We start from the raw sequence: 15,610 nt of genomic DNA on the forward strand, positions 1-15,610 counted from the left end.
AAAAGCTCGGGTAAGGCCTCTCTTCCTCCGGACAGCTCTCCTGTTCCTGCCGCTGTCTTAGACTTACCCTGGTCAGCAGCTGTCTCCTGCCTAATTCTTTTTCCATTTTAAGGTGGTTACCATTCAGGTGGCAACCAGTGTTAAGGAGCATTTCAATACTGACCAGCCAAGAGCTGTTACCAATTTAGTTCCAGTTCTGGAAACCCACCCCTACACACAAAGCATTTCTTTTTCTTCGTCTTGCAGATAAACAATTGGTGACTTTTTTTGTATACTGTCTAGCCCTTCATGTTTGAACATAAGAGACAAAATGAGCAAGAGGACAGATTCAGTTTTGCTATAAACCATCAAGAATGCAGCTGTTGGTGGGTTGTCATTACATATGTTGTTATATCATCAGTATGAATTTAAAAGAGCTGAGTTCATAGTTGCTTGTCTTTGGAACTATTCGAAATGGTACCAAATATTCTCTCTATAGTATTGTGTTTGTCAGACACACACAGTAAAACTGCAATGAATAAAAACTTCCCCTGCAGTTCCCTGTTTTTTCAAACAAAGGGTGCAACTTATAATACTGTGTAATATCTTTCTGTGAGTCTAGGCCTTACCTCAGTCCCTGATGGGGTGGCCCCCGGTGAATCTACTTTGCGTTTTTTGCGGGGTCCAATGGCCGCTAGTGCTGTAAGGTTGGCATCTCGCTGCCTCATCTGGGCCAGTTCCTGCTGTTGCATCTGGTGAAGACAGAACACAAAGATTAGAAAATAAACTAAACCTCTGCATCATATGTGACATCACCTTGCCCCGGTATAACATCTAACAATCTAACAAATACCAATATTAACAACCTCTGTTCAATGTACAGATGTGTATATGGCAACTGCGTGTCGATGCACCATGAAGAGACCCCAAATTTTGAATGTCACATATTAGGAGCCGTTGCAGTTGTTTGCAAGACACAGTGAGAATGAGTGAGCAATGAGGCAAGAGTAAAAGAGAAAGATATGCCTCTTCATTATTGTATCTGTCCATCGTTGTATTGTATAAGCTCTCCTGAACAGAACAAAATGGAAGCCTTTTGTCAGCCATTAACGGAGCGTCTGTCAGAGATTGTGAGTATGTGTACATGTCTGTGTGTAAAGAGGTGGGTCTAGTCACAGGGTCCTGATGTGATTTTTGCAGTTTGTGATGTACAAGGGGGAGGTTGTGGGGAGGCACTGCCCAAGGTAATGTCATGTCTAGCCGCAGGGCTGAGGGGGAACCCAGCGTCGCTGAGAGCTGCCCTTTCTATTGGGTGGACGTGTTAGGAGCCTGGGGCCATGGCACAGGGGGTGTCAGCATTCCCTCCAACACGCAAACACAATGCACTCACACACACACACACACACACACACACACACACACGTGCCTATCAATCTTGGCCACAGCACTGGGAATGCCTACCCACCAGCTTGCCTGTGTGCCTGCCTGCTGGGGGAGAGAGGCCTGGGTTAAAGCGAACAGGGACAATCAATGTGTGCTTTCATGTCTTTCATGTTCTTTTATGTTATCTCTCAGCATGTGTTCACTGGGCGGTGGTGTTTGTGTGAGGCATGTATGTTGTCTGATCAGGGGAAAATTTCATGTTACTTTCAGATGGCGCTCCGTAAAAGGTTGGTGTACAAAGTCTTATCTAAAATGTGCATGCAGTTGCCTCTGATTTTTTGCTAAAACCCTGCTGGCAAGGCATGCCCTTGGGTGTTGCCACTTCACATTTAGCACGGCGGAACTGTTGAAAGATTTAAACACGCTGACAACACAAAGCAGGGGAAATAATAGTAGTGGTGCCAACCAGCTGAATATCTAAACCATATTTACTTATCCTTTTTTAAAACGGATGGTGGTGGAAACGGAGATACAGTAGTTGAACAAATACTAACTGATAGCAATGACATGAATGAGTCCATGATGTGATTTCAGGGATTGTTGAGTCAGGAGTCAAGCTCAACCCTATGCAAATGGAGACAAAGTGAATAACGGAGTCAGAAACTGGGGATCGTGGCTTGATGTCACTAACAGGGTGGAGATGATCATTGCCGCTGTCCACATGGCAAATGTAGCATTAATGTTATCAATGCTAACCTTATTACGCTTTTGCCACAAACAACACACAAATCTCTCCAGGCCTGACCTTAAAGAATCCCACTAAAAAGTGAGCTGGGAGAGCGATCGAGCAGAAAAGAGAAAGAGGGAGAGGTCCGCTATCTCACTGATGGCACCAGGATGCCGGCATCTCTGCCTGGCAGTTGGCACCAGGCATGGGCTCCCAGCGCCCACAGCAACTGCCTGCATTTTCAGATTTATGACTGTATGATAAATGAAGACTTCAATTTACCATCTGCAACCCTCCAGTCTGCGTTTCCCGTCAGTGATGAGGCCGCCATGACACAGGGAGACTGATTTCTGATTTCAATCTGGTGCCACTACGCCGAGTCTACCTTCCTTTGATGACTGCCGAATGATACAAGCCAGAGTTGGGCAAGGCTTTGATAGATTTTTTTTTTCTCCCATTTAAACCATCATTTACATACAAGCACACGTGCAAGTAGTACTGGCAGCAACTAGTAAGGAATGTGGTCACATTTCAGTCAGTTTTATTTCTTATTTTATTTATGGTGTTTAAAATCTACTCTGTTAAGAATGTCATAAATCTGTGTGACTGAGTTTCTACATGCCACTGCTCTTCGTCGACTAATGTTGTTTGTCTGTTATAGTGCTTGTCATGATTTTCCAGACCTTTCCTACATTAAATTATTCTAAATTGCCTTTTAGCAGTGCAGCTATTTGACATCTTTGAATCTCTTTGTGGAGACACATAAGGAAATCAAAATTCTGACTCTCTCTTTACCTTCTGGAATAGCCTGCCAGCATTGTTTAGCCACAGGTACAATCCTCACCAAAAACTTCAAAGGTCACCGCAGAGATTCATCCCAGACTGGAAAAATAACCAGCTGGTATATGCATACATTTGCCAGGTTCGATCAATGGTACGGCATAAATATCTGCTGTTACATAAATACCAGTGCTTCCAGTCTGCCTGTATGCCCTTTTGAAGCAGGGAACTCGGACTTGTAATTTAAAATTATTAGCAAAGGTCAGCAGATGTAGAGCATTTTCAAGATACCCAACAGAATCAATCTGCAGCTTTGCTAGAGAGAGGTTTTAGTCTGGATGCAAACAGAACAATGTCAGGTGACTATTGACAATGTATGAAAAAGGGAGCTGATGGCAACTATGAATATGTACATTTCAGGGTTAATGTGATTGAGAAACACAGTTGCACAAAGCTCTCACTGCCCTGCTATGTGTGCATTAGTGAAGGTCCCTGGAATTAATCAGATCCTGGCGTGTACTTATCAAGGATCACTTCAAATCTGCTGCTACACTTTATGCAAATCTATCCTATGAGAATAAATGACATCAACCCAAAACATAATGACATGAAAGTACCCACCATTAACTCCCAAAATACATTGTGTCTAAATCATATCCCTCAATATTAAATTACATGTATTCATCAAGAACAGATGATTTGTGTCATAGAGTTGTTTCCTGGATGATTCCTCCTCAATCACATTTAAGTAAGATCTCTTCAAGCTCTAGCAATGAATATTTATCAGCAGCATAGTTTCACACCTGAATCAGTTTACTGTTGTTAATAAACTAATAGACATTTAGCTGTGGTGAGTTGCCAGGTTACTAACACCATGAATCCTTGGCGGCAACACATAAATAATGTTTTCCACATTAGTCGTGTTTTCATTACTGATGTTTGGCATTGCCTTGTGAACTGAACAGATTTTGGCCCTTTTTAGCTCTGCAGTTGTGAATTGTTGTTTCTAAATCTAAATCTAAAATATTTCGATATAAATCCCTCAAAATTGTGTTTCCCTTATAATCATTTAGTTTGTATGTGTGGTTTAAGTAGTTTGGATAAAATCTGACGACAGCTAGTAAATTATGTTAACGAGTTTTTGTATTTTCCTATGTGAGAACAAATCAGTGGCCTCTGCATGTTCTAGCTTTGTTATGATTTATTCTCATTATTATTCTCACAACATTATTACAGACAAATTTTGAATTAGAGAGAAGAAAAGGAGACATGCATGAATTGTACTCAATACGTGCAACTGAAAATAATCGGATCCATTTGACAGTCTTACTATTGTTTTTTAGTCACCTGTTTCCCACATTTTGAATTATTTATGAGTCTAACTTCAAGCTCTGTACCCATAATAGGTCAGTAAAAATGTCTGTCAAAACCTAAATAAGAAATAACAGGGCAGTATGCTCCCTTATGATGCAAAAATGTCAAAAATATGGCAAGAACCTTCGAGCGGTCTGATATGCTTGGAGTCAAGACGAGGATGAGCTGCAGGAGCCATCATGGCCAACCTGCCGTTCTTCATCTCTGCTGTTTTTAACAAAGGCTTTTCATTCTACCCTCCCTCCCTTCTTTCCTCCTTCTGGCCTGAGGGGCTGCTCGCGGCCCCCCAGACGCTTACAGACAGATGTCCTTGGTAGAGCAGAACACGCTCTGCTTGACGTCACAAGCAGTTACAGGGATATGAAGGAAGCTAAAGGGCTCTCTGCCCTGCAAAGACCACAGTATAAAAGCCAGACCGTGGGTTTTGAGTTGGTCTGTCTCTTACCCTCCCCCTAGCCAGCTCTGGTCCAACAAGACACAGCAGGAAGCTTCTCAGTATATAGATATAACATATGCCACTTTTGGTGAATGCTTTTCCCCCCCAAGGAGCCTTGATAGAGTGCATACATTTTAAACAATGGTGGGTGGCTCCAGTGGGAATCAAATCCCTTATCATGGCTCTGCCCTCTAACCTTCGCACTACAAGCCTATAGGCTACAGAGTATAATGGAAAATATTTATTTGAGTTTGTATTTTGGCAAGAATGCTGCATCAAAATTAACAACTAAAAACATTTCCAATCATTTTTAGTACATGGTAGAAAACCTGGGTATTGTCAAACGCTGAAGGGAGGATCCTCAGGAGACACACTGTACACAAAGTACTACAAAGTGCAGCAAATGCAGTGAAGGCAGTCTCCTGACTGCTGACATCTGCAGCACTGAATGTTGCACTTTCTGCATTTTATACTATCTATCTATATATTTTCTAATTGTGTGTCAGCAGAGATGAATTAAAATGCATAATGCGTTCATACAAAATACTGCAATGTAAATATATGAAATAATGCCATCAAAAACTCTTTTTGGTATCTTTTGTTCTTGGTAACAACGCATTCTCATTAACATATGACTCCACATGACTTCATATGAAATTACTGTGCTGTGGACTATATAAACACTAGCAAAGTGTTGAAGTAACACCATAATAATGACATTCAGTGTCAGCAGTGTAAGAAAAAGGTTGGGAGGAGATCAGTGGAAAGATAAAAATCGGCAGCTTGATTTACAACCAGAAACAAGTGTCTGCTATCAGATATATTAGGACAGAACAAAGTTTCAGCACCACTGGCTCTCGGTATCCCACCAGCAACACATAAGCCAGCATCAATGTCAGCTGGAAAACAAAATGATCTTTTTAAATAATTTCTGTTAGACGCTGTTAATTAATGGGGGTTCCTGGTACCCCTGGGATATAATACACCGACCACGTTGTCACATCAACGGCAGTTTTAGGCCAACCTCAGACCTTTGTTTCATATCATCTCCCATCCTTTATTGTCATCTCTTCATCTCTCTGCCATACACCTTTTAATAAATAAGAACATCTTTTGTTTTTCGATTGAGCCAAACATCAAACCAAAAACTGCAAAATAATAAAGGTACTAATGACTGATAATTAAGATTTTTATCAGACTTTTTTCTTATTAATTGTACTTTATTTACTATAAGGTATACCCTGAAAATGAGCACAAAAAAGCCAAAAAGATTTATGTGAATTGATTATTATTGGTCTTAAAACTGGTTATAACATAAAAGAAAAAATATTGAAGGATCTTATAAAGATCCAATTTGTGCATATAAAAGTTACATGAATGACTCAAAGCATTGTAGTAATTTCTCAGATGAGAGGCAAAGATGAGTTTTTCATCAAACATGAATTACAAAAACTGTCAAAAATAGGTATTCGAAACACTGCACAGTGTTCCTGCTACTTGTGTTGACATTTTATGTATGTGTTTCATGCAGCTCTGTAATCCATGGATCTCATTCACCTGACACCCACATGGCCGACATAACGTGAACATCTGCGAGCTGCATCTTGAGGCCTTTCTTCATCTGAAGTGCCTGGCAGTTAGTTTGCTGCAGGGCAAGGGCCATTTGCGGTAACCAATCAGGTTTTACTCCTCCATCTGCACTCCGATACTACAAAGAGGCGAGTTCAGATTTGACCTGCTAATGTAGGCAAGCCTTTGTGTTAAAACTTGACAGAAACATGTATGACTTAAAATAAAATATTGATTTCACTGTATGTATACATGCATAATGTGTGTATGAAATTTCATGCCGTGGTATAAGCAGACTTAATTACCCTTATCGGAGTAAAGTTGCATAGACTCAGTACAGTATGTTGTTTTCATGCTACATTTATCAGTACATATTGACGCTTGGCAGAATAACATATCTATCTGCAAAGATGTCGCCATCAACACAATCCCTTTATACTATATTCAGCAGACAGTGCTATTCACAAATGAACGTATGTTTTTTTTAATGCAAGTACTTCTATTTACAAGATACCAACAATACTAATCTCCTTAAATGACAGATAATAACTCAGTCAATGCTGAAAAATGTATGTATTAAAGATGCAAGGCAAACTACTTTTAAAATAAAATGTTTCATCATCCTTTTTGACATTCATAAATATCTTTAGATATTCCAGAGAGTCTGTTTGTGATTATATTATTTTACCTATATGGAGATTAATTCAAAATACATGCATAAGCTAACCGTCTTGGCCCCAGCGTTCCATTTCCTCTGAAGCTGAGTATGTCAGAAGTGTTTCCAGGGCCAAGGACCAATTATTCAGAGCCATCAGCCGTCCCTGGAGCTAAGGTCATTATGTGAGTGTCACTATCATGACCCTACGGTTACTCTTCATCTGCAACTTATTTGTAGGAATTAAACTGTGCAGAGGGAGACTGTGTGAAATATGTGGATAAATTGAATGTGTCGAAAAGACTCAATGCCGTTTCCTTCAGAGTAAGTATTATGTTTAAAAATAATAACATTTGCGCTACAGATTTTGCCAAGGAACAGTGTTTAATGAAGGAGGCAGAAATCAGTGTTAAGCAGATTCTGACGGTGTTACACCGGAGCGACGGGGGGAGAGTGGTGATCATTAAAAATACTGCTTATCTAAGGGAAAATTTCCTACTTTAAATGTTCTCTCGCTTTGTCTCATTCTATGCTTCGTCTAGCAGTCTTCTCTCTCCCTGTCTCTCTTTTTTAACATTTAGATTCGCCGCTCGTCACCTTCTATTGATCACGCCTAATTTGCATCCAGGAAAGATGAGAACTCAGATATTCACACTCCGAGAGAGGACGATCTCAATGATTTATTCATTTCCAAATCAAAAAAAAAGAGTGAAAGGAAGGTAGATGAGAAGGGGAATCTTCATAGGCAGCAGGCGACTAGCAGGCTCTGAGGCTGGGCTCCTCTTCCCCACACCGCCCCCAGGCACATGGTGTGCAAGTCCTCCTAATTAACAAGGTGAATCATGCTGCCGCTCTCTAATTAGCCAACATGACAATCTAATGGAAACATGCAGGCTGAGCTGGCACACTTAGCATCACCTCACAAAGACCCCCGCTACTGTCCTTCCCATATGAATAGCTCAAAAATGACACCTTGAATGAAAAAGAGAAAAGGTGGGGCAGAGTGGTTCAGAGAAGTGTGTTTTTGGGAGAGGTCAGAAGGGAGAAGTTAGCTGGTGAAGGTGAGGTGGTAACGTTTCTTTTTTTTTCTCTTCCTTCTTTCTCTTCTCCCATCTTCCGTGTGTGGTGTTTGTTGCCTAATTGAAACGTGTCCTGCCTCCTGCCTCCCTCTCACTTATATATCCTAGGCACAGGAGGCTGGCACCTCGCCACCAGCGTAGCTCAGCATGCCCAATTCCCCTGTCGCTCGAGTCCCAAGGAGTGCTCCGGCGCACAAAGAGAAAAGTGAACCTACAGGCTTGTACAGCGAGGAGACGAGTCGCTATCTCCCTCTGAGGCAAAAAAAAAAAAAAATCTCCTTTTTTTTGTTGTTTTCCTTCTCATTACAGCACTTTGTAATATTCGAAAACACACAGGAACACCAAAGGTACTTTTAAAGCTTGCCTCTATTTTTTTTCTTGTAATATGACTTGAGGTGAAGAAAAAAACTGAGACTACCGACAACAAAGCAACAAATAAAAATAGGGTTACAGTGTACTATTTAGTAGTCCGCACATCTCGAAGTCGTACAAAACAGACATTTCTTATGTGATAATCATCAACATCAAAACCCTCTATGTGATGTTTTAAATCATAATTTGAATTATTCCAAATAACCGAACGCCTGCCACGCTAATGCATAACCTACTCTGTTAAAAGTGTTAATAACAATAATGTTCTTATGTTCACAATCCAACGAGCTGACCATGAATGCTGCTGCTCTGTTCATATTTAAGTATTGTGTATCTGTGAGGCCAGAACGAGAAGAATATAACAACTATGAATTGGGACACACAAAACAGCAGGAATTCTCTTTGAAAGTCAGCTCAGAAAGGGAGAGAACGTGGAGGAGGGTAGCAGGCTTTCGCCCTGGGGCCTGCCTAATGGGGGAGAGCGCCTCTTTGAGCAGAGCAGTTTGTGGAAGGCCAGAGGATGAGAGCCTATGAACTTGCAGATATAACTGGCCTAATAAAAACTAAGGGGCTGCTACATTGTCCTCTGACACACAAGAGCCTCTCCTCTCTGGAGAAGTGTGAGGCTCTGGCTGACGGGGCTTTCAGTGTGGGTGGATTCCAGTCTCTCCGTGACCTGGTCATTTGTGGAGGATGCCAGGCCAAACAAGAAACATGTATGTTGTGCATTATGGCCTGCTACATGCTGACTGAGTAAAGGCTTGTGATTTCAGTAACACACGCAACATTAATGCGAACAATTCCTTATTATGGATGCAGAGAGATTAAATATGTAAAATTTGACCACGGTTGTGCATATGTCACAGCGAGATCAGTCTAATACGATGCATGGATTCCTATATATATGTTCGTACAGCAGTGCTGGACGGATAACTGCAGGCTTTTAATTGGAGCCATGTAAGGTTCAAAGTTGAGCTAGGGCAGAATTAATTCGGCAGAGGTTCAAGACATTTCAAGCAATGCTGGTGCGTCAAGATGGGCAAAAAAAATCTCTCAATGCCTGAAGAAGAAAAATATTTGAGGAAAATTATTCTAACAAAAAACCTCGGAGATTCCCATTGGACAGCTCTCGGTTTCACACAAGTCTTCTGGAATCACTCTAAGCAAGAAGTGGAGTGTTGCTGTAAGGGCACGGTGATATGGAAGAATGGAGAAAAAAAATAATAAGAGAGGAGAGGAGAGGAGAGGAGAGGAGAGGAGAGGAGAGGAGAGGAGAGGAGAGGAGAGGAGAGGAAAGGAGAGGAGAAGAGAGGAAAGGAGAGGAGATGAGCATGTACTCCTGCATCATCTAAAGGTCTGGCAGTGATCGGTCTATCAGTGGGAGACAGGCTGTGTTAACCATTTTTAACCTTTATTTATCCAGGGAAGCTTGACTGAGCTCCACATGCCGCTTTCCAGCAACACCCTGTTACATTCACTCAGACCACAGACTGCTGCTGTTAGCCGCTGAGTATTTCCACTTGAGCAAGCAGAGAATGGGCGCTTTGATCAAAGGTGCTTCAACAGTAGTCGCTCAGAAAGGGGGAAATGTTTGCAATATACTTTCTCATTCATCAGTTATTTCAGTGAAGGTACACAGTCAGCACTTGCCATGTTTGAAAATGAGTAACAGAATGTGAATAAAGTGCTAAAAATAAATAAATAAATTTAAAAAAGTGAATGCATGTTGAGTTTTAATGTCACTTCCTGTGGTTTAACTTTCTCCCTCTGCACATACACAGTCCTGCCATATCTTATCCAATATCTTGAAGATCTTGAAGCCTGCCATCTTTTTTTCTATTCAAGTGATCCCAATGTTTCTTATATTCCTCTGTTGTTTTTTCTCTTAGTCTGGCAGCACAAAAGCTCTACGCCTTTGTGTGTGCTGTACAAAAATATAATTGGGCTTCTACAATAACTCATCTGCCATGAATTATTTCTGAATAATTTATATTTTTTAACAAATTACATTCTAGAACTGTGGCCTCAAACATCCTGACCTGCGCTGGAAAGCTGGTTTGATGGAGAAGGGTGGCGTTGAATTGAGGTTACTGTCAGATTGTTAGAAAGAAACTCAAAATACTCAAAATGTGTACAGTCTGTAGCTGAGTTTCTATCATTTTCCTTCAGAAAACAGCATGATCATTCTATCTCAAAGCTGCTTTTAATGTTTAATTTAATGTCCCCTGCTAGTTATTGTACTTTTAGTGTGTTCTCTGTCTTTTTATTGTGTTTTGTATGTAGATTTTTTTCTTCTTCTTCTGTGTAAAGCATCTTTGAGTACCTTGCAAAGATGTTTTTCGGATTATAATAATTTGCTTAAAACCGTGGCATGCAGATCTGATGTTTTTAAGTCCAAGAAGGGGCTCTGAATCTCAATCAGAAAACCGTTGTCATGTGAATTTGAGCATGGTTTTCATTTATATCTCATAAAAATTGGTATCCATACTGATTATAATGTAATATTTCTAAAAGAGTCCAATTATAGTTGCGACAGAGGAAAGAAAATTATACCAGTGATGATGGAGCAGACGCAACTGTGTATAAATCAGTTTACAGTTATTTACTTCTTCCTCAGACTACCACTTCTTGTTTAAATCACCGGTGGACAAGTGGGTTTGCAATTACTGTGACGTCAGTGTGATTTGCACCGTGGGATCTGGACAAGCACAACATTCAGCTATTTCAGCAATGGTTCATAATGGCTAGAACCATTTCACATTAAGAATGCCAAACAGTGGAAATATTAGTGTTCTTGGCATGACACGGTTTGCTGTTGCAGCTGAACAGACCCTAATATCGAGTTTTTGCCCAGATTTTGGCCGACTGTAGTGGCCAATTTGTCTTTCCCCCTCTTCCCTCGTCTCTCTTCTCCTGTCCTCTCTCCACTTCTCCTCTCCAGTTCACTCGTTTCCTGTGTCCAGTTGTGCCTGCAGACGCGGTTGCGATGATGAATCTGTGGCTGCAGTGTGTCTGTGTGTCTGACATCGTGATGTATCTCTACTGGCCTTAACTCCCTCTCTATCTCTCTCTGCCTCCCCTCTCTTTCTCCTCCCACCCCCCAAGTCTCCTTTTCTCTCTGTCTCTTTGTCTCTGTCTCTCTGTCTCCTTCCCTCTCGTTCTCCCATTCTCTCTCCCTCTCTCAGTGATTGGGCATTGCCTGGCCCTCCTGCCTCAGTGATGGAACAGACAGTACACGCACACCAACCACCAACAACAACAACAAACAGGAACTGAGCTCCACGATTTGCCCATTGATTTTCACTGGGGGCATTTCTGAAATAGCCCATCTGACCTTTCGGCCAAATGGTGGTGAATGGAGGAAACAGAGGCGCTAGACTGCTCTACCTCTCTCTCACGCAAAAGCCCTGCCAGCAACTATCTGACCAGCCTGCACTGCTGGTGACAAAGTTGTGGGTTAGGTTGCTGGTGCTAATACAGATACACAATTAGAGCCGTGGCTACATAAATATAAAAGATTGAAAGCCCAAAGCTATGCTAGCAACACCCACAGCCTACAATGCTCATTACACCACTCAAAAAAACAAAAATGTTGGACAAAAAACACGGTACTGTTTGTATCTGGTGTTTTTGGTTATAATATCTAGAAACAAGTTCAAGGCAAATCATGGACTAAAAAACAAAAGGTTTTATTCTCTTGGAGGCATAAATGTGCTCTCTAAACTTCATTGCAACTTCATTTGCTAATAATATTGTCCAAAGTTGACATTTTGGCCTGAGGGTGGAACAAGATGAAAGCTCATGGACTAACTACAGAGAGGGTCTATCTGCTGGGGAGTATGAATGTGCTCCATAAATATCACAACAATCTGCCCATTAGATTAGAAGTGTCGGGCCAAGGGATGACATAATTATTGGGATTTATCCTCTGGGGAACATGAACAGTGTTCATGTTAGTCTGTGCAGTACAGGCTCTGGGCTCTGGGTCTCACTGGTATACTAAGACAGTGCTCAACTAAACAACACAATTTAGATTTAAAGATGAATGAATCATGAATCAGTTTAATTTAAACTTTTTGGAATATTTGCTACAGTAGCCTGCCGTTATTGTCACCTTATTAAAGTTTCTGTGTGACTGTGAGCAATGATAGTGAGTTAACCATAGCCATTTAAGCACCTAGGAGGCCTGTGTAGGTGGCAGTGCACAGGGTGTAAGTGATATTGCTTTCATTGTTTAAAAAAAAAAAAAAATCTGTGCATGATGCTTCAGACACATCATGAGTGGGCTCCTTCCTTTACTGCTCTGGTTGAGATTTGTCCTCTTTTTTTCCCGTAACCAAATGGAGGACTTGCATGTTGAACAGCTTGTAAAGCCATATGGGGCTTTTGTGGTTTGTTTTTCTGCCTATACAAACAAAACAGATTTTAATTTCACATGACGTTCAGTCTGAGATTTGTTTATTTGCTGGACATGGTTAAATACCTGGTTGGTGGCCTTCACACTGACTACTGTTACAGTAGTTTCAGATCATGAAGCAGCTCATTCACATGCCCACACTTGGTTCAAGTATATAACACGCTGTAATTCCATCTTCCCAAAATGATGACTGTTAGGTGGTGTTAGCTGTTTTGTGTTCATGTGTGTGTGTGTGTGTGTGTGTGAGTGTGTGTGTGTGTGTGTGTGTGTGTGTGTGTGTGTGCGCACGATCATCGAAACAGAGGCTGGCTCCTCTGCCCGTTGCCTGGAAGAGTAGCTCCAGCTCATTATCCTGATGAAATTTGCGCAGATGTGTGAGCTGCCGACAGACTCTGCAGTGACACAAACAGCCAGCTCTGTCCCCTTGAGCCAGTCAGGTGATGAAAACCAGAGAGGCACGGGGGCTGAGAAACGACGGCCATTAAGCAAAAAAGAAAGAGGTGAGGGAGGGTTGGAAGAGGGGTGTTTTGTGTGTGTGTGTGTGTGTGTGTGTGTATGGGCAGGGGGTGCAGTTGGGGGGCGTTTGGAGTCTTCCTCGTCTCTATCTAGCGGGAGAAAGCATTACATAAAGTAACAATTTCCAAACCACCTTCTTAAAATTCCAGATGAAAATGAAAATGTGCACGCGGCATCTGCTCACGAGGCGCTAATCTGGTCATATCCAGATGACGAGCGGACTGCCACTTAACAGGGAGGAGATCCACTTTGATCACATGGCCCCTGGGGCAAACCTATCGCGCTGCCTATTACGCGGCTTCATTTGCATATGTGGGGCTTATGGGTAGGCTGAGATCTAGTGTGAATGTTCTAAACTGCAGCAAGGCTCACTGTAGCAAGAAAGATGTCCAGGAGAGAAGCAGAGAAAAGACAGAGCGCTGCCAGTAGCCAGAGGTAAGAGAAGTCAACTTGTCACTTGAAGGTCACAAGTTCAACTCCATAGAATAAGAAAATACTTTGGCTGAACAACAATACTGAGTTGTCCTTGAGAGAGGCATTTACAGCTCCTCCGAAATATAAATGGCTGAGTGGCCAAGATAGAAAGACAGCATTTGCACAGGGAAGCTGTCAGGTGGAAAATTGAAGAGCTGTGTGAGTTTAAATTAGAGCACTACTCAGAAAAGTGCATATGTGTTCAGTAAACTTTACCTGAATAAATAAAAGGGCTTTAAAAACAAAACAAAAAAAAAAGAGCGAGAGACTTAGAAGAAACCACATCTGCTCCTTAAGTTCTACATCAACAACAACAGGTGACTGGCGCTTGTTTTATCCTCCTGCCTACTTAGACTTTGCTTTGGAAGCTCCACACAATCCTCTTGATCCTTGTTAGTGAGCCAAGGACTGAAAGCACCCAGTGAAGTTATTCTGGAATAAATAAAGAAGAAAACAAACGCAAAAACTTCCGCTGTGACTGAACTATTTCGTTTGCGTAAACAACATTACTCAGCCACTAAAAGAAAAAGAGTGGTCTACTTTCTGAGCTCCGTTGGGAATTCATCCTATACAAGACCTGCACTTAAAACATGAAGATATAACATTGCACTGCCGACACGAGTGCACTACATCAGTTGAAACATTTCCCAATTTGCAACACTAAGTGCTGTGCCTTAGCCTATTACACAGGAAAGACAATAACTCTTTTCACTGCTTTTTAGTAGTAAATGTTCATGTAGAACATGAATTGGTACATTTAAACCCTCATTCACCTTACACTCACTTTCTTTTTATGCCTTTACTGAACTATTGCTGCAATTTGACTCAAATAAAAATAAAAACTAAATCTTTCCCTCTCTAAAGTCATACTGTGTTGTTGTAACAAGCAGAGATTCTATAGTTTTGTTTTATAATAGAAGAAACACATATCAGTTTCAAACATGAGATACAGATGTGTCAGATTTATAAAATGAGAATATGGATGCAGAATAAACCTACAGGGAGTACAACAGCTACCACTGCATATCGTTCCCATGATAGCCCCTCTACCAGAGAGGGCAGGGCTCAATGAAGACCACTTAGTCAAAATTCAAACTGGTGAAAGATGAAGAGGCTGAAATAGATGAAGAAAGGAGAAAGAGAGAGAGAGAGAGGGGCGGGGGTTGGAGGAAGTGGATGGTGTCTTTGGTGCGCAGAAAATAATTTTCCACACATGGGCATCAATCGGCGCGAATAATTCCTCAAACTTTTTTAAGTCCGACTTTAAATGGCATTACATGTGTAGTGAGGCATGAAAAATTAATACGCTGGAGTCTGGGAAATGTCAAGGGTAATGATCTCCGCAGCAGCTTACCTCCTTAGCTTTCTGTTTCAGTCGAGCTTGCTCTGGGTCCTCTTGCCTGGAGCGACTCTGTGGAGTAAAAGGATGTGGGGAGTGGGGAGTGGGAGGGGGGACACACAGGTTAACAGCTGGTTTAAGGAACCCACCCCCTCCACCAAACCCTCGCTACTCATCTGTTGCTGCTGCAGCAAAAATAGTGCAAAATGGGAACAGGATATAGAGGTGTCAAGGACATCGTATTTGAATTCAGAGAAGTGCAACGGAGCGCCCCCCGGGGGGCTGTGGCCTTTAAACCCGCTCCAAATCCAGCCCTAAATAAGCCGCTGGAGGGGGATTCTAATCAAAAGAGGTTATTAAAAATTCTGCACAAGCCAGCACACACACAGACCCCCCACCCTACCCCCCACACCGCTCACACACATGCACATGCACACACACACACACACACAAAGGGCAAAGGATGTTAGTGAGTATCAGTGGCAGTGGCTGTGTGTGTGTGTCACTGTG

General features: G+C 41.8%; 1 protein-coding gene across 1 annotated transcript in view; it reads right to left on the reverse strand.

Annotated features, from left to right (window-relative positions):
* LOC128357939 (transcription initiation factor TFIID subunit 4-like) overlaps nucleotides 1–15,610 on the reverse strand; it is an 88,726-nt gene that overhangs the window by 25,566 nt on the left and 47,550 nt on the right. Inside the window, exons 12-13 of the mRNA XM_053318367.1 lie at nucleotides 15,116–15,172; nucleotides 609–731 (exon numbers count right to left, since the gene is read on the reverse strand). Of these exons, the coding sequence (XP_053174342.1) occupies nucleotides 609–731; nucleotides 15,116–15,172 (180 nt within the window). The remainder of the gene's footprint in view (nucleotides 1–608; nucleotides 732–15,115; nucleotides 15,173–15,610) is intronic.

The sequence above is a fragment of the Scomber japonicus genome, chromosome 1, assembly GCF_027409825.1.
Source record: "Scomber japonicus isolate fScoJap1 chromosome 1, fScoJap1.pri, whole genome shotgun sequence".
NCBI classification, from domain to species: Eukaryota; Metazoa; Chordata; class Actinopteri; order Scombriformes; family Scombridae; genus Scomber; species Scomber japonicus.